Here is a 25258-nt window from a genome sequence, read left to right as displayed (position 1 = left end):
CCTACACACAAAAAGAGAGAAAAATGGTCTTTGATATACTCTATGATTAAAATTTCACTGTCTGCATGCAATTTATGTTGTGTTCTATGCTGTAAATGATAAAGACTGAAATAACAAAACCTATAAGAAATTCTCCAACATATATAGATGCAATAGGGATACAGAGGAGTATAAATTGGCAAACCCAATAGCTAACAGGTTTGAATCTGATGGCAGAATTTTCACGGCAGGAGAAGAAGATGACTGGCTGTGACAAAGCGGTTGCTCTGGGTCAAGGGTTGTTCTTTCAGTCTTACTCCGTACATCTGTCTCGTCACCTCTGCTTCTTTTACCATGACATGACATTTTCGTCAGAAATTTCTTCTTCTCTCTGTCAGTCACACCAACAGCTAGAGAAAAAGGTGCAAATCCTCTGAACTTACAAGTGTTTCTGCTTTGATTTTGCCCAAAATGTAATTTGATTTTCATGTAAGCTTCAATCACGCGGAAACATCTGACTAAACTTATAAAACCCAAGAACTTTTTGTCTTTATTTGAGCACATTAAGTAATCAGAAGGCTGTCTGGGAAAAGTAAGTGAACTCTAAAAACACATAAAAGCTCCTTTAGCAGCAGCAAAACTCAAAGCTTTTTTTCTGGTCTTTTGTGAGACTTGAATAATGATAAGACATTCTGGATCATTCCTTTCGCAAAAAAACGGTTTCAATTCACCATTTTGTTTTGGCTGATGTCTTGATTGAACAGCTCTGTTTGGGTTAAGCCAAACCCTGTCAGATGAGCTAAGGTTAGTTCATTTCCTTGGCCATTTAAGAAACCTATTATACTGATTTACTTTTGTCTTTTCTTTGCACCTCATAAAGCCTCTCCCAAACCTCTGGTTATGGACGGCTGCTCTGGCAGCCTCCAGTAAATTGTTTTTGCTACAATTCCCAACACTAGATGTTGAGGTCCTTAGGCAAGTCACTCAGGACCAAGATGGTCTGTTGCTTCGCAATTTAGATGTGGTTTTGATATAGGTGTGCAATGCACATTCTTGATCGATAGAAATATAGTTCAGCTTTTCTTTATTTTTTCAACTATATATTTATTTATTTATGATCACACCTGTTGGATTTGCTGTGAACTCTGCAGGATGCCCACTCTCAAGGAGAGTAGCAACTTTACACCTCCCCCATTGGTCTATTTTGAGACTAGAAGTAATTTTTTTCCTCACTTTCTCTGTTATGCATCTCTATAATACTAAGGTTTCTATACAGTGCTCTAATGTCCTGTGAAAGTTGTGGCTGAGGCAACGCACCAACCAATCTTCTGGGAAGAGCCGACTTTATCAGTAACAGGGCTCGACAACGCAGTACATTGCACGTATTCCCTTAAACTGAGTTAGCAGAGAGATTTAGTGACATTTTCCAGCCTGGACTAAACGATTACTTAGTGTGTTTAATAAACACATGAAAACCATGTGTCATTACTTCAGTGAGAATGCGGCTATAATTGCAACTTAAGCCCTATTCACATAAAAAGCAGCATCACCTCATTTTGTAATAATTACAGAAATGGTCTGTGATCTGAGCCCCAAGCAAATCTGCCCTGCCCATTATTTCTAAAGAAAAAAAAACAACAACCTCATATTATCCAACATTTTCCCAAACACTGAGGTAATAGTATTTGTCCTATTTAAATTGGCACTCGTGGTTTTCATTATTTTCCTTTCCTCCCTCTGTTCTGCTTCATTCTCTCATCACAACTATGGAGGCTGTGTGAGTACATATGAGGTCTCCTGGTAATACCAACCACACACAAGTAGGACTTTAGATGAAGGCTACATCACATTTCATGTGTAATCAATGCAGAAATTCTGGTAAACGTAAAGGGTTTACTCACTTTTGTGCAACTCTACTTGCTCTTTGCCTAGATAAAATGTAGGAGCACAATTTTGCACATAGTATAATGAGTCTTTTACCACATAGAGTTGCTTCATTATGGCTCCAGGTGAGCACGAATTCCCCATCTTTTCTGACAAAAAAAATAAAGTTTTTCTACATGAATAAGTCAGGATAGTCAGTGCTTTCACATTTTCATGCTACATTTCACAAAATAGGCATGCGAAATGATTCAAACACTTCGACATGCCTTCTTTCATGTGCTAGTGTCACAACAAACTGAGTGCAAGCCGCGATTGTACTTTTGTTGTTCTTTGCTATTGCAGTTTTAGATTATTAAAGATGTTTGGCTTTTGTGTCTTTATGAGTTGACTGCCAAGTTCCAGTTTTATCTTTAAATAACCTATAAACTCTTACATATATCTCATCTGTAAATCAGGCACATGCATTCAGATTAATTACAGTAATATAAAATACTACCTACCTACTGCAAGAATCATCTTGACCCAGAAAGTCACTTGCTGCATACAAGCAGCTCTAAACACTCAGATGGAGGGAGGTGAAAAAAAGATCAGTATAGCAGAATAACCTGAGTTGGCCTCTCTAAACTTTTAATAACTGCCACCTGTGCATTCTTATATGTTCAAAAAAGAGATCAAAGTAAACAGCAAAGAGTGTTCTTGCCAACTAAATCTGTGAAAAGTGTCTGTGAAAAGTCTTCTCAGTAGGAAGAAATGCACACAACTCAATTCTGCTCCAGAAATATGAACAAAATTGCATTTTTCAAGCGAATTGGTTGATTTCTGGCGAGCCTGTATGACAGCAGAGAAAAAAAGTGGGAAGCAGATGTGACACGTTTGACCTCTGCTCCATTAGTTTCCAGCCATCTGACAAAAAAGTACAGACTCTCCTGTGTGGATGTTTTGGTTTTGTGTCATATGTCCCTGGACTATGAAGCAAAGCTGGCTAGTTCAGAATCAGAATCAGAATCAGAATACTTTATTGATCCCTGGGGGAAATTATTTTTTGTTACAGTGCTCCATTTTAAACCAACATTAAGACAAGACAGACAATACGCTAACTAAGAATAGTACAATATATACATATATATACATACATACATACATACATAAGTCACTTATAAATAAATATTTGGAAAAGAAACATGTGTAGTTGTAGCAGCAAACAGTGTGTTAAGTGGATGCGTTGTACAGGGAGATGGCCACAGGCAGGAATGATTTCCTGTGTCGTTCAGTGGTGCTTTTCGGTAATCTCAGTCTCTCACTGAACGAGCTCCTGTGACTGACCAACATGTCATGGAGTGGGTGGGAGGTGTTATCCAACATTGTCTTTATCTTGGACAGCATCCGCCTCTCCGACACCACCTTGAGGGAGTCCAGCTCCATCCCCACAACATTGCTGGCCTTACGGATCAGTTTATTAAGTCTGTTGGCATCTGCGACCCTCAGCCTGCTCCCCCAGCATGCAACAGCATAGAGGATCGCACTGGCCACCACAGACTCATAGAAAATCCTCAGCATTTTCTGGCAGATGTTGAAGGACCTCAGTCGCCTCAAAAAATAGAGACGACTCTGGCCCTTCCTGTAAAGTGCTGTGGTGTTTTTAGCCCAGTCCAGTTTATTGTCAATGTGTACTCCAAGGTATTTATAGTCCTCCACAATGTCAACACTGACCCCCTGGATTGAAACAGGGGTCAAGTGTTTCCTGGTCTTCCTGAAGTCCACGATCAGTTCCTTGGTCTTTGCCACGTTGAGCTGCAGATGATTCTGCTCACACCACGTGACAAAGGAGTCGACCACAGCCCGGTACTCTGTCTCATCATCCCTGCTGATGCATCCAACCACCGCAGAGTCATCAGAAAACTTCTGAAGATGGCAGGTCTCTGTGCAGTGGCTGAAGTCTGTGGTGTAGAGGGTGAAGAGGAAGGGGGAGAGGACAGTCCCCTGTGGTGCCCCTGTGTTGCTAATCACCTTGTCAGACACACACTGTGGGAGACGTACATATTGTGGTCTTCCTGTCAGGTAATCAACAATCCAGGACACCAGAGAAGCATCCACCTGCATCGCTGCTAACTTATCACCCAGGAGGGTCGGCCTGATGGTGTTGAAAGCACTGGAAAAGTCAAAAAACATGACCCTCACAGTGCTCGCCGGCTGGTCCAGATGGGTGTAGACACGATTGAGCAGGTAGATGATGGCGTCCTCTGTTCCGAGACGAGGCTGATAAGCGAACTGAAGGGGATCCAGATGTGGTCTTACTATGGGTCGCAGCTGGTCCAGGATGAGCCTTTCCAGGGTCTTCATGATGTGGGAGGTCAGTGCCACGGGCCTGTAATCCTGGGGGCCACTGGGACGAGGCGTCTTTGGTACAGGGACGAGGCATGATGTCTTCCACATCACCGGGACCCTCTGCAGACTCAGACTCAGCATAAACAGTTTATGAAAGACTCCACACAGCTGGGGGGCACAGGCCTTGAGGACAAGGGGACTCACTCCGTCTGGTCCAGCAGACTTGCCTGAGTGAAGTCTCCTCATTTGCATCTCAACCTGGTATTGAGTGAAGGTGATGGGTGGGGGAGGGGTGTCAGGAATCTCACAGGAGGCAACATGTGAAGAGAGAGGCTGGCACAGTGGTGTGGCTCTGGATTCCAGGCTGACTGCAGGTGAGGTTGTGGGGGTGGGAGCAGACACTGTGGTGTCGAATCTATTGAAAAACAGATTCAACTCGTCGGCTCTATTCTCACCTCCCTCAGCTCCCCTGCTGTTGGTTGGCCTGAATCCAGTGATGGTCTTCATGCCCCTCCACACCTCTCTCATGCTGTTCTGCTGGAGTTTCCACTCCAGCTTCCTCCTGTAATTGTCCTTAGCCTCTCTGATCTTGTCCTTTAGTAACACCTGGACCTTCCTCACCTCCTCTTTGTTGCCCCCTCTGAAAGCCCTCTTCTTGTTGTTGAGGAGGGCTTTGATGTCCTTAGTCACCCACGGCTTGTTATTTGGGTAACAATGAACAGTCTGAGCTGGAACAATGGAGTCGGTGCAGAAAGTTATGTAGTCTGTGATACACTCAGTAAGCCCATTGATGTCCTCGGCGTGAGGCTCACAGAGTGTTTCCCAGTCGGTCACCTCGAAACAGCCCTGTAGTTCCGCTATTGCCTCCTCTGACCACCTCCTAACAGTCCTGGTGGTCACAGGTTCCCTCCTCACAATTGGCACATAGCGGGGGGTGAGGTGAATCAGGTTATGATCTGACCTACCAAGTGGGGGGAGGGAGGAGGAGCTGTATGCATCCTTGACGTTAGCATACAGTAAGTCTAAAGTTTTCTCTCCCCTGGTGGGACAGTCCACATATTGTTTGAATGTTGGTAGTGTATTGTCCAGTGATACATGGTTGAAGTCACCCGAGATCACAATAAAGGCACTCGGGTGCTGAGTCTGTAGCCGAGCTATGGCAGAGTGGATAGTGTCACATGCAGCTGTGGGGTTAGCAGAGGGGGGAACATAAACAGCCACCAAGATGACGTGAGAGAATTCCCTGGGTAAATAATACGGCCTGAGTCCAACAGCACACAGTTCAGTGTCCGGGCAACAAATCCTTTCTTTGATTGTTATGTTGGCAGGGTTACACCACCGGTTGTTAACTAAAACAGCAAGCCCACCTCCTTTACGCTTACCGCTAGCGATGCTGTCCCTGTCCGCCCGAACAGTGTGGAAGCCTTCCACGGAAGCATTCTCATCGGGAATGACCTGGTGCAGCCATGTTAGTTAGTGTTAGTATCGGGAAGGCGCTTAACGATTCTGTCTGTGATATGTGCTAATTAATGTTTGGTGCAAGCGACACTGTTTGCCTTAAAACTCAGTTCACTAGTTTATGACGAGACCTTATCCAGGACTGAGACAACACGGAGAGGGGAAAAGAAGAGATCGCTTTTATATAAAATCTTGGAAGTACAACCACTGCTTGTTAAAGCATACTTGGTGTTTCTTCGCTCAAAAATTGCTCCCACATGTGCCAAAACACTCCTCATCCAACAATTAGTCACTAAATAGTACACATCTCAGCTTTAATGCATATTTAGTGTAACAATGATGAGCATTAAATTGACCTTGAATAGAAAATAGGTCTCAAAGGGTCATCTAGCTAATTTAGTTAAACAAATCTTTACCTCTTACACACTGGCATCCAGTCATTTGTTTTCAGTTCTGAACAAGAGTGAGCAAAAGATATGTACTTGTGCTACACCATTGACTCACTGGTTACAATTAACATAGTGCTTCTCCAGACTGGTCAGATGCAAATTAAAAAAGCCAATAAAGATTGGTTTTCTCCCACAAGCTGCCATCTCACAGGAGTCTGAATGGCTACTCTGGATCCATCCCTGCCTCCCAGCCAGCAGCATTGACCCACGTGTCGATATACCTGTAAATTTCTTCTGGCTAAAGTGAGAAAAATCAAGGCAGCAGGTTGTTTAATGACAGAATAAATCCAGGAGGATGTTCAAAGCAATTGATATCCTGACAATACCATCAGACTCCAACAAAGCACTTCTGTCCACTATTGTAGCGAGATTAATAGCCTGTTTGGTTGTCCTGCTTAAGTCTTTAACCCAGGATAAGTAGAAAAACCACCATCTTGTCTTTTTTAAAGTTGTTTCATGCTCAAGGTTTGATGACAGTGCAAGTCATCATAGGAGCATGTGAAATGCAAAATATCTGAAATACAGCACGACTGAAACCGAACTGATCATTTACCAGCGTGGCAGAGATCAAATTTGATCTGGGTTTTCTAAGATAATCAAAGCAGTGTGGCAGTTATACTGACAACTAGGCATAATATCACAAAAATAATACTATAATAAAACAAAGAAGTGGTATTTTAAAGTAAAAGCAGATCTTTTTCTTAAACCTGAGGAATGAGGTGAGGCTGAGACAATGAAAAGGCTGAGAAAAAAGAAATATTATTTAGGCTTAAGAGACTTAGGGATGGGTTATCATATGTGCATGCCTTCCTATATTCCATCAAAGTAAACATGAAGGCAGCAGGTGGGCAGCAGGTGCATCATCATATTAACTTGCAGAAAAAGGTCTTTGTCAGCTGTGATAACTGCTGAGACTATTTTCTAAGACTAGTTTATCAGACAGACAGAGAAAATAGGAAAATAAAACAAATCCCTCCTTATCAACGTGTCTTTATTTCTTTCGAACAAACTGATTTTTAAATGTTCATACACACATTTTGTGGATTCTTTGTACATCAGCATAAACAGTGCAATTGAACAGTGGAATTGCTAATCCGCAATCACATATCAAATATGAATGAAGCTTTGTTACACAGTGTCAAAAATCATTTAATAATTGTTGTCGTTGACAAATAAAACTAGAAAGATTTGCATTTCCTGCGAAAATGCAGTGTGGATGCTTTAAAGCTGAAGCTGTATGCAAAAACTAGCTGAAAAAGCTGAAAAGTTGCAGAAATTGTAAAAACTTTGCAGAAGCAAAGGAACTTTGCTAAAATGGAATAACTTAGCAGAACTGCAATATCTTAGAGGAAACATAATACTTGGCAGAAATACAATAGCATAGCAGAACTTAGCAGAAATATTGTAACTTACCAGAAACATGATAACTTCTCAAAAATACAAGAATTTAGGAGAAATAGTATAAGATAACAGAAAGAATATATTTAGCCAAAAATACTTAAGCATTACAGAAACACTATGATTTAGAAAAATAGTACAACAGAGCAGAAATACTGTGATTTACCAGAGACACTGTGATGAACTATGAATATTGTAATTTTAAATCAATACTATGTTTTAGCACAAATACTATAATTTGACAGAAATACTATATTTAGCACAAATCTTATAAAATAGCAGAAATAGTATGATTTAGCACAATAGTAATAACTTAAACAGAAAAATTGGAAAAGCAAAATGGACAGCTGAAAAAATGCTGAACATGCTAAGGGTCCCTCAAATATACTTGTTAAATGAAAAAAATTGGCAAAAAAAAATATAACAGCCACACAATCACAAATATGGACACATATGGAAACACACATGCACAGAGAGAGACACACACAAGATCCAATTCAGTCAACCAGTCTAAATATATTGAATTTGAATCTTACAATGAGATCATCCCATAAAAAGGCTTCCTCCCCCTCTCTCTCTCCCCCTCTCTCTCTCCCCCTCTCCCCCTCTCACACACACACACACACACACACACACACACACACACACACAGAGGTGTGTGTGTGTGTGTGTAAGTTTCTAGCTCAGTCAAGCAGCCTTGGAGCTGCTGAATTTGAATCCACCAATCAGAGAGCCTGTGCACTTTTTCCCGCCAAAACAGGTGCATGCAGCACAGAGAGACACAGGATTTTTGCAGTCTATTTCTCATAATAACGACTCCCCTCAAACAAATGACCATAATTTCCTAACCGTAGGGGCTAGAACGGTCATTCTTACACCGTTTTGTTCAGAAGAGATGGGGGAATCTTAAAGTGTTGACAATTTATCATTAAAATATGAATTATTAAAGATAATTGACTTCTAATGCACCATAACTGAGTAGAGCAAAGCAAAAACTGCCTTGACTTGCCCTCAAACAACGCTTTCTAACTCTAAATCTATTTGGAGTATCAATATCATTCTTTCACCGTAAGAGACAGCAGGCTTTGGTGAACAATCATGGAAATTTTCAGGTCTCTGTGGAAATCCATTAAAAAGATATGACGAGAGAAAAAAGTGGTTCATTTCCAGAGTTTGAAATCTGAAGAAATCTGAGCGAAGGACGAATTTCCTACCCTCAAACAAGTCTAACTCATTTCAGAACGGTAATAGGTGAGAAAATAATTCTTGAATTGTGAGCGTCAGGAGTGTCTGAAGATATACTGGGACAAGCCTTATGTCTTAACTTTGCTTCGTTAAGGAGATATGACGATTCGAATATGCCTCTCATTACAGAAATCAAGCGGTGATTTTGAACAAGCTCTCCATTGACTTTCTATGGAGAGTTTTGCGACTTTGTGTTGGTCTGAGGAGATTTGCCAAAATTCTATAAATCCCACAACAATGATAGTGATATTTTCGGAAACCCAGCAAAAATACCTACGTTTTGATGTATAATTTGTGGAAGTTGAGTGAAGATTGAGCAAGTAGCAAGAAGTTGTTCGGACATGAAGAGAAGACTGCAAAACCTTCAGTGGCAGACTGGAAGCCAAGTGCATAGCAACCATAACAACGCATGTATTTTGTGAAAAATCACAATTTTGCAACTGAAAACTTTAAGAGGCATAAAGGTAAAACGGTAAAAGATTTGAAAAAGCTGAATCATACCTGAATAGCCCAATAATTTGAGAACATTTTAAAGTTTGAATGGTTGTTCTACGTGAAAATATGAGGAAGTAGTTAAGTTTCAGAAACAAGCAAATTTTAGCAGAATTGCAGAAGTTTCCCATTCATTTCAATGGGACAAATTAAGCTTAATATTTTAAAAAGTATAATAGTGAAAAATACCAAAAGACATAGCAGGAATTAGCAGAAATAGCAGAATATTTTAAAATTTGAACGGTGAAAATCGGCTGAAAATTGTGGAAGTAGTTAAGTGCCAAAAAGTGTACGGAAGTCCCAAGAGGAACTCAATAGTGTGGATGCTTAAAGCATCCACACAATAACAGCCTGTCTTGATTATAATACAGTGTTTATATACTGCTCATAAATACTAAATATGAGTGTGAATATCTCCACTTACACTAAACAATGATCCCCAATATTCTCTTTATTGTTGAAGATCAGAGACAAAAATTGATAGAAGTAGAGACAAAGGTGACAAAGAAGTGATGATGAGGCAAATAAAGATCTTTAAAAGAAGAGAAGAAGAAAGTGTGTGACCGTGGATGATGAATCAGACAAAGATCCTGAGAGATCAATCAATAGGCTCCAAGTGTCTGGTTTCTGCCTGGACAGCATGGGGACAGCAGAGATCAATAAGGAGCAAGGCCTCCTGGCTGGTGGCTGGTTCAGCACGGGTGGAAATAGATTATAAACTGAAACACATACTCCAGTTTTCTACTTCAATAAGCAGAGAAATATTAGAGTTAAGGAAGGGAAAATAACAAAACAAACAAAAATGTATATATAATTTCATTTTGATGATGATGACTTATAGCTCATCAGGACTGTCAAGAGAAGCTGCTTCAGGAACTTGTGAGATCCCAGCCATCTACGAGAGGAGCACTCTGTGCTTCCGTCTGCTAACAAGATTTATAGAGATGACAATTTCCTTTTCCAGCAGGACTTTGCATTTGTTCAAAAAACTCCTGCAAAATGGTTTGCAGACCATATTATTACTGAGTTAGCCAACTCGTATGATCTGAATCCCACAGAGAAGCTATGGCGTATTGTCAAGAGGAAGATGAGAAACACCCGACCCAAAATCACTGCTATGAAAGCAACCTGGGCTTCAGTAACACCTCAGCAGTGTCACAAGACTGACTGTCTTCATCCCACGCTGTACAGATGCAGCAATGTGTACGAATATACATCCTATTCCGAAGCTGGGCAATCTTGCATTTTAAATCTTGTTTGGATTGGATTGGTATTAGAATGTTGTGATCATTTGAGATACTGGATTCCAGATTAGCCATGACTGTCAGCAGGGCTGTGCGATATGACCAAAATCTCATATCCCGATATAAGAATTCTATCATCCCGATAACGATATAAATCACAAAAATGTAACATTTTCTGTAAATCCTGTGAATCTCGGGCAGCTCGACTTACGGGAAGTGTTTCTAGTTGCGCGTCATGTAGCTGGAGTCGAGTGTTTTAACAGATGCATGAAGCTATACATTTTTAGACATAAATTGTAACAGCCGCTGTTTTATTTGTATTTATTACACAGCGTGCTGCGGGGAAAAGCCTGTTCTAACGTTTGAGTCTAAGGTTTGTTTTTTTGGCACCTGGTGGCTCTTTTTTACTTCTCATCCGTAAATAATCTGCTATTTCACGCGAATCAGTTTATTTTGAAAAGTCTCAACAGGATCTTGAGCTTTAAATAATTTCCCCCAGGGATCAATAAAGTATTCTGATTCTGATTCTGATTTATTGTGAAAGGTTTATGTGGAGCATAAACAAGCATAAACAAGCGGACACGCGATGGTTTTTGTCACTACCCGATCCGTACCGGAAACCCGATCGGTACCCCGCATGCGCAAATCTTACGTCACTTCCTCTCTTTGCCAACATTGCGACAGAGTACCGGGCTGTGGTCGACTCCTTTGTCACGTGGTGTGAGCAGAATCATCTGCAGCTCAACGTGGCAAAGACCAAGGAACTGATCGTGGACTTCAGGAAGACCAGGAAACACTTGACCCCTGTTTCAATCCAGGGGGTCAGTGTTGACATTGTGGAGGACTATAAATACCTTGGAGTACACATTGACAATAAACTGGACTGGGCTAAAAACACCACAGCACTTTACAGGAAGGGCCAGAGTCGTCTCTATTTTTTGAGGCGACTGAGGTCCTTCAACATCTGCCAGAAAATGCTGAGGATTTTCTATGAGTCTGTGGTGGCCAGTGCGATCCTCTATGCTGTTGCATGCTGGGGGAGCAGGCTGAGGGTCGCAGATGCCAACAGACTTAATAAACTGATCCGTAAGGCCAGCAATGTTGTGGGGATGGAGCTGGACTCCCTCAAGGTGGTGTCGGAGAGGCGGATGCTGTCCAAGATAAAGACAATGTTGGATAACACCTCCCACCCACTCCATGACATGTTGGTCAGTCACAGGAGCTCGTTCAGTGAGAGACTGAGATTACCGAAAAGCACCACTGAACGACACAGGAAATCATTCCTGCCTGTGGCCATCTCCCTGTACAACGCATCCACTTAACACACTGTTTGCTGCTACAACTACACATGTTTCTTTTCCAAATATTTATTTATGAGTGACTTATGTATGTATGTATGTATGTATGTATGTATGTATGTATATATATGTATATATTGTACTATTCTTAGTTAGCGTATTGTCTGTCTTGTCTTAATGTTGGTTTAAAATGGAGCACTGTAACAAAAAATAATTTCCCCCAGGGATCAATAAAGTATTCTGATTCTGATTCAATATATTTGAATGATACGGTTAGCGCCCAGTTAGCTCCTAGCATTTCTCAGCAGCTCTGCCTCCTTTTCGACTACCAGGATATTTAAACAATGAATAATCCGTATCCGCAACAAATTTTTGCTTTTCTCCTCAACAGAAAGCGTTCCCCGATTGAACAACAGTGCTGTAAAATAAGAAGAATGGTGCCTAATGACAGAGTTAATAATACAGACTTTATAATATGTCACGTGAAGATTCAGCAGCCAGATGAAGTGTTTACTGGCAAAACACACTCGATTATCACTAAATCAAATGTAACACACGTTTGTAATGATGCTAATTCAGTTTACAATAGGGTTCATTCGCTCAGTCAGCAGGTGGCGGTATCCTCGTACACTGGGGAGTACACTGCCATTAAACGAACAGAAGAAGAAGAAGAAAACCCCTGCACATGCGCGGTACGGATCGGGTAGACCCGATTTGTACGGTCTGACTTTGCACATGCGCAGTAAGGATCGGGAGTCCCGATCCGTCACTATCTTTTAATTTTTTTTATTTTTGTCTACATTATATTAAATGTTTCATTATCGGAAACATGTTAAGAGATACTTGTTATTCTTAACATCTTAACAGATACTCTGACCTGTAACTATCGTAAAATGCTTCGACCGGAAGTAGACACCTTTCGCGCATGCGGGGTACCGATCAGGTTTCCGGTACGGATCGGGTAGTGACAGTTTTACCACCGTTGTTGCTAAACACAACGCATAAAAACAGGCGCTTGTCCGTCCGTTGTGTGGTTATATTAAATATAAGAGAAAGAGAGAACTTTAAGAAATTAATATAGCCACTACAGTGACCATCAAAACGATGAAAAGAATATTGCTATAAACAGTTAATTTTGCGACACCAAGAAACAAACAATAGCGTAAAATGAAACAATAGATGTTTTTATATCGTCATCCGACATATATTGTAGCGGGTCAGGGCTGTTCGGGGTTCTGTTTTTACAGTTATGGTTTGTTTATGTTACCATAGTGACAGGTGATGCTCTCTCGCTGCCACGGTGTGTCCTTCCGGGGTCAGGGGGCGCCCTGTGTGTTGTTGTTGCTGTGCTGTTGCCACGCTGAGCAGTGAGCTAGCGGCAGTGTTCTCCTGGCAGATGTAAATAAATGGCTGTGCTCCCTGGCTAGCTCATGGGAAGCAAGACCAAACGATACCTCTGTCTCCTCCTTGTCTGAGCTCGCCACAATATGTTATATCAAACAGCCCTAACTGTCTGAAATAATACAAAAAAAGGCTTGGAATATTTCACATTACATTTAATGAATGTCTCTTTGAGTGTATGTCTAGTATATGACTAACAAATGCTGGGTTTTTTCATGATATTCTAATGTTTTGAGATGCACTAGCAGAAGTAAAGTGACAATCTAAACAGGTAAACAGAAAATGACCTTGAGTGTCAGTGGTATTAAATCGTACCTGCAAATAAAAGAAACATTGCTAACCTGAACAGCATTTGGTTGCTTGTACACGGCTTCTCAAGCTTTAAAACTGTCATATTAGCATTTTTGTAAGCTTTACATATTCTGTAGGACTTTACATGAGGGTACATCATTAAGTTAATACGTCTTCCCGCATACTGGTGAATGTTTTAAAGGCACTCTTAGATAAAAGAGTGTGGATTCAACGAAGAAGGGGAGAGACACAAGCCGGCACCTATGGAAAACTGAAGGGAAAGCTGAAAAGTAAATCAAAACACAAAATCCCCTCCAACTCTTCTGGGATATGGCACTCGCTCTAAATCTGGCAAACAGGGAGTACTGATGAAAGCAGGAACTGTTCCCACAGGGATGCAAATGAATCTTCTCCACCTCTTCCTTAGACCCATAGCAACACAACATGCCCACACCAACAATTTTATTTCAATTACTCACATCGCTCTCTCCCTCCATCCATCCATTCAGCCATCCACCCATCCATGCTACTCTGCTAAGTCTTCTTATCTGCCTCTTGTCAAATAAATTCATGAGCAGTAGGGGATTTGTCAAGAAAGATGAAGAGACGGGTGAATGCTTTGCTTCTGTTGTTTAGCGTTTTTCAGTGCGGCTCTTATCCCGGCCTTGTTTCTATTGTTAACAGATTCCTTGAGTCTTTATGGGACAGAAAATGGAGGTGTGTGCAGTTTTTGTTTCCCTTTATCAAGTGGCAACAGGAGCAGCACCTGCCTGTTTAATCTAGCAGACACAAACACTGTCTGAGTATAAACCACTATACTGATGACTTCCACTGCAAAGCCATTTACTGTCATCCAGTCATCTAAAAGCACTTAAAACATTAAGCACTTAAACACATTTGTCTTGATGCATTTCCCATTGAAGGCCTTTGACCAGCAGATCGTTCTCTTCTCATACAGCATTATCTGCTAATGGTGGTGTATGATTAGTTCTGCATCTTATAATACATCACGTTTTTATCTATTGATGGTCATGGCAGCAGCAGTGTAAACCAAGATACCCAAGCTTGTATCGCCATGGCCTCATCCTCCAACTCTTGTGGGACGACACAGAGGCTCGCCAAAGCTCACCAAGAGAAATAATCTCTCCACCGGCTCCTGGATCTACCTGAAGGTCTCCTCCCAGTAGGACATATCCAAGACGCTTGACCTCTCTTTATTCAGAAGGAATTGTAGCTAAATGCCCAAACCACCCCAAGTGGCTCTTCTAAAATGACCTGTAAGCTGAGCCCATGCAACCATCGGAGAAAACTCACTTCTGCTGCTTGTTTTTTTTTTTTTTTTACGTGTTTAATAAATATTTTTAAATTGGTTATTTAACACCAACATATACTATGAAAATTCCATTCAAATCACAATTTACAGTACTGCTGAAACTATGCTAAACTATGCCTCCTAACTAAAAACTATGCTTTTATACATGGGGATAACCCATGGATAACTATCTTGTGATGTAGATATTTTATAGAGTGCAAAAACATAAAATAAACAAAGGTTTGCCTCATTGTCAAGCTTGACCAGACTTTTATTGCTGTTGCTTTTTTACCTTAATGCTCTTTATATTCTATGCAAAGCACTTTGAATTGCCTTGTTTTACTTTATTTGTCTTTAACAGAAACTTAACTTCACCTACCTTTAATATAACCTACCCCACTGAGGAAGACGGGTGGGGATTAGAAGCAGAAACAGAGATAAAGACCAGTGTTACGTCTTATGATCTAATGACCTTCACCCAGCATGGCCCCAGCGTGAAACTGAGCTGTAACAGCAAACAGACAGCCCGAGACAGATTAACACTGACCACTGGTGAAACAAAGCAAGCTGGTGGGAAGTGGAGCGAGTGCAGGAAGAGCGGGAACCTTCTAAAAGGATTGTAGCCGATACCACAGAGTAATTCTTCTCCTCCTCTCTAACTGGGATACAGCAAATGGCAATAAAGCTAAATGCTTTCAAAGCCTAAAAAGGAAGGGAAAAAACCCCAAAAAACAAAAACAAGGAAAAGTGATAAATTATTTACATCAGTCTAGGAATGTGGGTATCATACTGAGCTGTCCATTTTGAGATTTTTCCTAAAGCATGAATGCATGTTTGCATGTATATTTCAGTGCATGTGTCCACACACACAGCTGTTGATCTTGACAAACAGGCTTCTACTTTGCTGGCATCTGGTTGTGACAGTGCAGACCTCGGTGCTGGAGTCCTGCCTTGGAGTTTACTGCAGGCCCACAGCTTGGATTTCAAGCTTCTGTGAACTAACACCAGGCTGACAAATGCCTCAGTCGTAATAGTAAGAATGAGTGAAGGCACTGAAACACCCACAGGAAAAACAATTCTGGACTGAATCTTTAAATAGCCTCCTATAACGGAGCTGTCAACACTCAGAAATGTGAAAAATGACAGAGAAGAATTCATTGTCTGTAGGGTTGCAATCAGTTATGAGAGGCATTATCAGAGGCTTATGGCTACATAAGGGATATGCACTGCTGCATACGGATCACAACTTTAAAGAGCATCAAATGAAACATCAGTAGAACTATGCTCAGATTTTTTTCTGGAATACATATGTTTTAGTCCTTTAATTGGGATCGATCAAAGAATATACTGAAGGAACAACGTAGTAACCTTAATCACACATGTTACCATTACATTACATGCAAGCCATGAAATCAGGAATCCAACATCCTCATACAATTTCAGGAAACCATTTTTGTTTTGTTCTCCTCTCTGATTTGTTCCACATTCGATCCGTTGTGTAAGATTGTTGCAGTTATTGTGTTTTGTGACTCACTGTTTCTGTGTCATTCTTATAGAGTTATGATTTTAAAAAAAAAACACCCTGTCTTAAGCAAGTTTATTTACCTAATTTTAAGAGGTATTAAGGACCTGATTATTTTATTATTATGTCCTGATATTTAAAACCTCACGACTGACAGAGGGTGTATTTTTCTTTTACCATGACCATATAGAAATCCTCTCCATCTTAGTTTGTTTCTCTTAACCTTCTGCTGCTCGGGCTATCAAGTTGTCCCATTTCTCTTAAGTGCCTTATGAAGTATGCGGGTTCAATAAAAGTTTATACTTTACAGTTTGCTTCATAGCTCATGTAGTGATAGAAAGGATTTTGCTGTAATAATTCTATTATCTCTCTGTCTCCCATTTGTCCCATTTAGAATGGCAACCTGTAGCTTAACCCCAGAGACTCTGAGTCCTTGATTAAAAAACAAAAATGTAATTAAAGTATTTTGGCGACCGGAGTGACAGCACACTGGAAAATTGGACAGAAAACAAAGTATGTCAATATGAGGTCAGGCATCCTTGAGAAGGGTGCTCAAGCTGATGCACCAAGTGTCTCATGGGAGATCCATTTCCACTTGGCTAGCTGCAGATTCAATCAGTTGGCAGGAGAGAACTCTTTCAACCAAATGTCAGCGATCATGTCACCGAGTTGCTGTGAATTCATCATCCTGAATCACTGAATCACATCAACTATCCTTTTTAGCATGTGACAACATTTGAAATGCTAAATGTAATGGGTACTTGGAAAAAAAAAAAAGGTCATGTGTCACTTTTCAAATGTAAATGTAAAACTGAGCAGTTATGACGCTAATCTCAACGGGTCCATTTACAGATTAAGTGATTAAGTCTAATACCCAGCCAGCACACACAGCCTTGCTTCATCAACGACAAGTTTGTGTCGTGCAGCCGAGTGTGCTGAGTGTCACTGATGATCGAATATGTTTATTTACTAGTCAGTCTATGCTCTCTGCTCCTCATTATTCTCCGGGAAGTCTCCTACTGCCATCACCACCTCCATCCCATCTCCCATAAACCATCGGCAAGGCCAGAGCAATGTAAGGCAGCCGTATTTACAGCCCTGAAAGCAATTGGAGGTTAACAATGAGGCCTGGCTGCTGCAGTTTATGGGCCGCTGTAAAATTGCCACTATGATTAAAATCTCCGTCAGGTGAAAGACAATGGCGCAGCCCTTTATCTCAACACTCCCATGAAATATCTACTCGCACTCATCCTCCCTTTCTTTCCTCTATGACCTCATTTGCAGGCCTTTACCTTGGTTAACTGGCCTTTTACGGCTCACTGTCTTATTAAAATCTGGGGAAGCGTTCTAAGAGTTGTTGGCCTGCCCTTTGTGAAAGTGTGTGTGTGTGTGTTTGACAGTGCATTGTTTGCATAGCAAGAGTGCATGATATTTTTACAGACCTGATATTTTTGTGGTGTCTTTCTGATTTACCATTTAAACTGTTACAAAAAAATAACTTTTGACACTCCTCACTGAAGACTGGTAGACCCTCTTGACTTCCAGCTTGTGACTACCAAACAGTCTCTGCTTTGACAGGCAGAGCAGGTTACACTGAATACAGTGTCATTGAGCTGAATTACGTTTGTCACCTTGCTGTCTCTTTAGTCATTAAATAAAGGGAAAGGGTGAATGAATCCATCATCAGTTTGTTTAAAGTGAACTTTTTTTTTGTTAACTTAATGATCAGCATTCTTAAGAAAAAGTTATAAAGCAAAAATCAAAGTGTGGGTTAAACCACCTGGTGGATGGACTTTGGCCATATTACACACGCAGTGTAAATTCTAAAACCTTCATGTGCACTCAGATAAGGCACCACCAGCTGTTAATTGATTCAGTAATAATTAAACAACTAAGTGACATCTGGTTGTGACAGAGCAGGTACATGCAGTGTTGAATGTCTGCATGTGGCCAACTGACAAGGGCAAGCAATATACTTGAGTGAATTGCTTCCAGTATTACACCCCCCCCCCCCGGACTATGAAAGGTAATTTTGAGTTCCGTTTTGCAACTTTTCATGAGCAATTGGTGGTTGAAAAGATAATACATAGCCAATGTAATCTAACTGTAAGCTATATTTACTTGTTGGAAGTGAACTTTCTCACAACAGGGACAGCGGGAAAGTTGTGTTTGTTTTTAGACACGATGTGGGTGTGTAATCAATACATTAATAAATTACAGTATAATAAAATATTGGTATCATCACAGAAACCATTCAGTACAATCCTAGAACGTATAGATAGGGAGTACAATAACATATAATATCTGTATTTCACATATTTACATAATGGCTACTGTATGCGCAGCAGCAACACACAGAAACTAAATTAAAGTGACTCCACGGGAGGAGCTCTCCCAGGTTTCTGCTGTTATATTGCATTTTGTGTGTATTTCATACCATCAGAAATACCATTACTGCGAAAGTAAATTTCAGTATTGTGGTATTCTGTATCTAACATCAATGGCAAGCATGTGACTCAAATATTCATTTACTTTCATACCAATCCAATCTGCTCATCGCTAATGCGTCTCTTTTTTCTCCTTTAGTCTCTTAATTTCTTATGAAGCCTCAGCACTTCCCTTCCCTTCTTATCAGGTACAAGAGATGAAGGGGTGGGCCCATAAAAGCAATCTGCCAGTGACAGGAATAGCAGGAGGCAGGGCACCGAATCTATATTTTGTTCATTTTAACAACATACACATTCATACACACCCACCATTCAACACCCACATGTCCATATACTCTACATTGGAATATGTATGCACCAAATGGGAAAGAGGAAAAAAAAAAAAAAAACATCCTTTATGTAACCTCATTCTCATTCTAAAAAAAAAAGCAAGGCAACCACCTGGAGGCTGCAAATATACAACTACAGGCAGTTTGTGACAGTGGATACATTCATTATAGGTAAAAGCAGGTGGCTGGGAAGATATTATATCTTTCATTTTTTTTTTAAAAAAAAAACACCCTGACTTAGTTTCTATAATTTCCAATCATGACAGACAACTATTGAAACAGATTTTTCATTATTATTGATTTACAGGGAAGAATGTACTTTTTTTTTTTTTTTTAAAAAGGTGCAAACATTTGCTTCTCAGATCAGATGGTACTTTGATACTCCTCATCTTTACACGTCTCTAGACACACGTCTTATCTGTCCTCTTCTTCAGCGTATTCTTCATCCCATCCTTATATACTTGCCCTTAAAAAGTCCAGATAAACACTTTCTGTGTTTCCTCTGTGCCACCACTCTCTCGATGCATCTGACAGCAACCAAGAGAAGCACAGAACGCATTTACAAGGCCCGTGTGAGGACTGCAGCTTACTTTTTACACTAACACTCACTAATATCTATGATGCCACTGAGCTTCATCTATCTACCTCTTATCTGGTTGAAAAAAATACACTTCTATATGGCTCTGCTGTGAGAACCTGCCTCTAAAACACTGCCCAATTGCAATAAGGTCATTCTATTTTGGTTTAGGTTGTCTATTAATCTTGAGTCCATAAAGCCTTAAGGGATTTTCTCTGTTTTCATCCAAGCCATTTCATTTTATTGTTTGAAACTTCTGAAATGGCAGCTTTAGTGAGCTATTAGTGCAGCACTAAACATTAGAAAAGCTGAACAGGAGAGGTAAACAAAAGAGAAAAGACCCATATGCCCATGACCCATATTACAGTTTTTTTTGTTTTTCTTTTTTAAACACACTACACCTTCCTCTCTCTCGCACCAACACACACACAGACAGACACACTCAGCTTTGACTACCAGGCCTTGAAACACGAACTACAGGTTTGACCTTTGGCAGTGACATTATCTAAATAGGGAAGTGTTCACAGTGGAGCAGCGTAACATGAACTGAAGGTGTCAGCTATGCTGCTTTAGATATTCCTCAAAGATGCCAGTGCTGAATAAGAAGCACTGGCATCTTTGATGCACGCACGCACGCACGCACGCACGCACGCACGCACGCACGCACGCACGCACGCACACACAGGTCAAGCACTGCTGGAACAAAGAGCGGCTAAACGGTCATGTAAATTTATAATGAAGAGAAATGCGGTTATAGAGCCCAACAGGAAAGTCGTACGGGTGAGCCATGTTAACATGCACACACACAAACACAGGTGCGCACACACACACAAACACTTGAAAGGAGAAAATAATGCTTGCTACAAACAAAGAGGTGTTATAGATAACCATAAATGGAGCTCCTGTACGGCACAGATCGTAAATCCAAATAAGCACCTCCAGCAGCGGGCCATTCCTATCTCTTATATTGCAGTTGTGATGATTTAGGGCATGTTTACAGTCAAAGTATGAACACCGTTCAATTTAAGTAATCATTATTTGAAGCAAACCAAATCTGTCACCTGTCAATTAGGGGACTTATGACAAAGTGGCACTATTAAAATTCATGAAGAGCGTGCCATAAACTTTCTTAAACATTTTGGTGACTTCAGCAAAACGCTTACAGTGTAGCTGAATTTTTGAGCTTCAGCAGACAAGACTGACTCACTCTGAGAGCTGCTTTCATTTAACTATTATAAAAGAGAAACCCTAACACCATCAAGAAGGTTTAGAGTTTAGAGGAAGGCGGTTCAGAAAAAGCCTGCCGGCTTCCCTTCACTACTCTTATCGGTGCAAGCACATTTTCTAAAGTCTTCCCTTAAAACGATTTTGAAGACGACTGCATTTTACAGAGCGAGATACATCGTCCTGTTCTTATGGCCGGGGCCCTCAGCTAGTCGACAGTTGCACAGCAATGTTTTAACAATGTGGATTTTAACTTGAAGTTTAATATTTTTAATATGTCTGAAAAACTCTTGGTTGAAACTCCTTCTGCAACAATAACCTAAAATCAGCATTTCTGGTAACTACAGAGCACACTGGCATAACATGTGGGAGAAATTTAGATTACAGAGCTGCTTTAGCTCTGACATATTCATAGGATATGACATCAGTGTCAATCCACAGAGTGCACAGTGTTTCTATTCTACTACAGTTTCCCAGCTCCTGAAGCAATATCATCCTTTATTATTATCCCAAATTCTACTTTCTATTCCATAATTAAGTATAGCTTTATTGATTTGTTCCCTTGTTTCATCTGTTTGCCTTTATTATTATGGTTTCTTCTTCTTCTTCTTGTTATCATGTATTATTTATGTATCTGTATCTTTGTAGAGCCTCACAAGTCCAGATAATTCACATCCACACACAGCACATCCTCGCACATGTAAGACACACACACACACACACACACACACACACACACACACACACACCGGTTTTAATGAAATATGGAGAAATGCATTAATATTTCTTATTTTTACCTCCACACTTCAATATGTTGTATATTTGCTGTAACATTTTACAAAATCTGGTGATTTCATTTCAGGCAGTTAAAAGTTAGTACACCAGATTAAGCTACATATGTCTATATCATCTGCTTTTCAAGGGTTTATACCTCTTCTGGCATAAAACATTCAACACAGTCAGTGAGTATTTAATTACTGCATATCCGCCTTCAAAGAGTGAGCTGATCCTTTAGCACTTCCGGTAGTTTTATAGATATCTGAGCCTCAGGCAAGATACTGCTTCAAGGTAGACGGGCTGTCAACATGAGTGGCAAGTGATGGTGTGTAAACCTGGTCAGCTGAGATTTTGAAGAAGATATTAATAATAAATTGCCTGCCTTAAGGCTAGATGACAAACGGTGACTCCTCTGAGTATTAAATGTTCGTTTTTACAGCTAAAAAAAAAAACAAAAAAAAAAACTTTTGAGTCACCTCCCATTTCTGATTATTTTGTTTCTACTATAAGGAGCCAGACTTTCCTGTAATTTTTTAAGGTGATCTTTAGTAACAGTTTGTCAGGCTTTCTGAAAGTCCTTCAGGAGTGATTTACTTTTTGGGGGGAGATATTAAGCCACTTTATACTGATCTGCTCATTCAAGCACAAAAAGGCAACTAACTCAAGTTCTGAACCACTGTTGTGTCTCCACAAAACAGAGAAAGAACCAATTTTAAATAGTATCTGAGGCACTTTGTTACTGTTGCAGCCTGTTGCAGAAACACGTAAATTGCTCTAGTTTTTGCACCAACAAGGTACTAATAGCTAACGGCTTTTAGCAAAAATAGCAAAAAAAACTTGGGCTATCTCAACATGATGTGTAGTGCGTCCTTAAAAAAATAAGGAAACTGGATGAGTGGATATGCCATGATTAAGGGAGGGTAACACGGAGAAAAGCCTGAGGTATGCCGAATTACACGAAAAAAAGAAATTGCAAGAAAGTTTCACAAGACTTTGTTGAAGTATTGACTAATATTGACTTTGACCTTGTTAGAATTGTAAAAACTTTATTTTATCCTTATATACCATTTTTCAATTTGTGTTTGCGTCTCAATAAATCACTGCACCCATTTCCCATGTTCCAAGCAAACCATAAAGAAAGGGCGGTTCGAGACTTCTGCACAGTGCTGCTAAAACAAACAAACACAACCTTGTTGCAGTTGCTGTGAGAAAAGAGAAACTATTACATGGTAGTTTTATGACTCCATAAATGTTCTCAATTCTGTAAGCCCCCAGATGGTTTTCAATCTCTAAAGACCAAATCACCCAAAGTAAGCAGCAGAAAGTACAACGCAGAAGCTGCTTAAAGCCATTTATCCCTTTCCATGGAGAAATTATCAAAATATTTTTTCTTTGTAATCACTCCGCAAAAACTTCAATTCACATTGTAAATAGTACCACGATGGGTACATATTTGGAGAACGGGGTTGTAATGACAACAGTTTATCACATTTATTTTCACAGCAAGAGTTTTTTAAGAGGATTTTTGATAATAGTCCTCATTTGGACTGCACATGGGAAAAAAACAAACTGGTTTGTCATTTCAACACACAGCTGGAGGAAGTCTACCCCGGAGGTCCCGTACAGCTGAAAATTATCTAAAATAAATGAAATTGTCTAAAATTGCTCTACTTTCCTCTAAATAAGACTTGAAGTAAAGGGAAAAAAAGACTAAATATGAGCTTAAGTGTCAGATTATCTCTGCGGCTTACTGCTGCATGTACCAAGTGCTAATGATCCCTGGCTGTGGTCCAACTCTGTCTTATATTTTGCCATTGAAAATAACTCAGACTAATTTCACATCTCTCTGCGTGAAAACTATCAGAGAAATAAATGCTCGAAGAGGAGGTTAGATTGCATAATGTATTCACAATCTAATTTGAGCTGTGGCCTCCCAGAGCTGGAAACATTATTAAAATTCACTGCAGTGGGTGGGGTCAGGAGGCTAAGCTGGAGATGGGCTGGAGTAAAAAAAGAAAACTTTCTAAACAATAAAATCTGATGACAGACGCCTTTATTGTTTCATCTTCAACATTAGCCAGTTTCATGGACATCTTTACCTGTAAGCTGATTGTCCTGTTTAATTATGTTTAATGTTTTTAATTATAATGGGCGGGCTTTGTAGCACTGGACTCTTGCAGAATAAAACATGTAATAAGCAGTAGGTGCATGAACAGGACTACCTGAGCCCCCTGCACATAAGCAACGATCCACATTGCTGCTTAGTCAAAATGATGTGGGCCGGGTAGGGAGCATGTGATTAGTCATGGGCATCAAATTAATATTCACTCTTGAGTGGTAACACAGAAAATAGGAAAGGCATTAAGAAAGAAACACTCACTCCCGCATCATCCTCCCTGCTGTCGCTGGTGTCCTCGCTCTTGTGGTGTCCGGCTGAGGAGCGAGTGTCCCTCTTTCGGCTGGCGTCGGTCCCCTCCGTCTGTCTCTCTCCATCTGGACCAAGGGGAAACATGGATATTGCTTAGAAAGACAGCGACCACTATTATCCCAATTTTCAGGTTATTGTCATTCACATTTCCACTTTAATCATCATTAATGGCATCATTGTCATTCAGATTTCTCTCATTATCACCACCGTCATCATCACTGTCGTCAACAATAATTTGAAGCTATCACCCTTTTTTCTTCCAACTCAGCCTCTCCACTGTCATCAACCCCAGATAAAAGTTCCCAGAGAAAGGCAGATTAAGTGTGAAAAAAAATTGTAATTGGAAAAGCGAAAGGAGACAAGAGGGAAGAATAAAACCGAGTCCAGAGGGGAAATGTGAAGCAGGGGGAATGAAAATGGAGGGGGGAGAAGGAAAAAAAAAAAAAAAGCAAGAGATCGACAAACGGAGAGACAGAGAGAATAGCTTTTGCTGGGAAAGCTAGACTGCGGTCATGCCACCGATGGATTATGGGAGTTTTGCTGCACAATGATGACAGTTGCCTTGGCCAGGAGCGAACAATTGGAACTTAAAACTACTCATTACACGTGTGTATGAGTGTGTGTCAGCTTTTGTGTGTCTGTCACAGAGCATATGTTCAAAATTGCCATTTCTCTGCCAGTAACACGTGCACATGCATACACACGCGTTGCCACGGATGATCGCACCGCACGACTCAATACAGAGAAGTTACAAGATATTTAGCACTTTATGAGAGCCTGGTTATTTGGAGTTACAAGGACCAAATGGATACTATAAGGTTTCCTCTAAAGGTTTTCACATCTATGAGGACTTCATATAAAAATAAATAAATAAATAAAAAAAGAGAATCCATACCCAATTCAGTCCAATCTCATTTTATTTGTATTGCCCTGGACTTGATCCCATTTGGCTGACATGGTACATGAATGCACAACACTTCTGCAGCCTGGATGGGCTGTCATAAAAGGTGGCGCCACTGCAATTGACTTGCCAATAAAATGGGAGAAGGAGGGGCCTCGATTGCATTACAGTGAAAGTGGTTCATTACTGTCCGCCTGGCCGCTGTAGCTGCAGCGTATATACACGCATACATTCACACACACACACAAGAATGTGCGCACATGCACACAAGGGATGG

The 25258-nt window shown here is 40.4% G+C and overlaps 1 protein-coding gene across 1 annotated transcript in view; it reads right to left on the bottom strand.

Moving 5' to 3' along the window:
* Positions 1 to 25258, bottom strand: part of b4galnt4a (beta-1,4-N-acetyl-galactosaminyl transferase 4a) — a 149046-nt gene that overhangs the window by 74009 nt on the left and 49779 nt on the right. The window contains exon 2 of the mRNA XM_004563378.5: positions 24033 to 24145. Within this exon, the coding sequence (XP_004563435.2) occupies positions 24033 to 24145 (113 nt within the window). The remainder of the gene's footprint in view (positions 1 to 24032; positions 24146 to 25258) is intronic.

The sequence above is a fragment of the Maylandia zebra genome, linkage group LG7 (assembly GCF_041146795.1).
Source record: "Maylandia zebra isolate NMK-2024a linkage group LG7, Mzebra_GT3a, whole genome shotgun sequence".
Taxonomy (NCBI): Eukaryota; Metazoa; Chordata; class Actinopteri; order Cichliformes; family Cichlidae; genus Maylandia; species Maylandia zebra.
The sequence above is the reverse complement of the archived record's forward strand: the minus strand, read 5'-3'. Positions and strand labels throughout refer to the sequence as shown.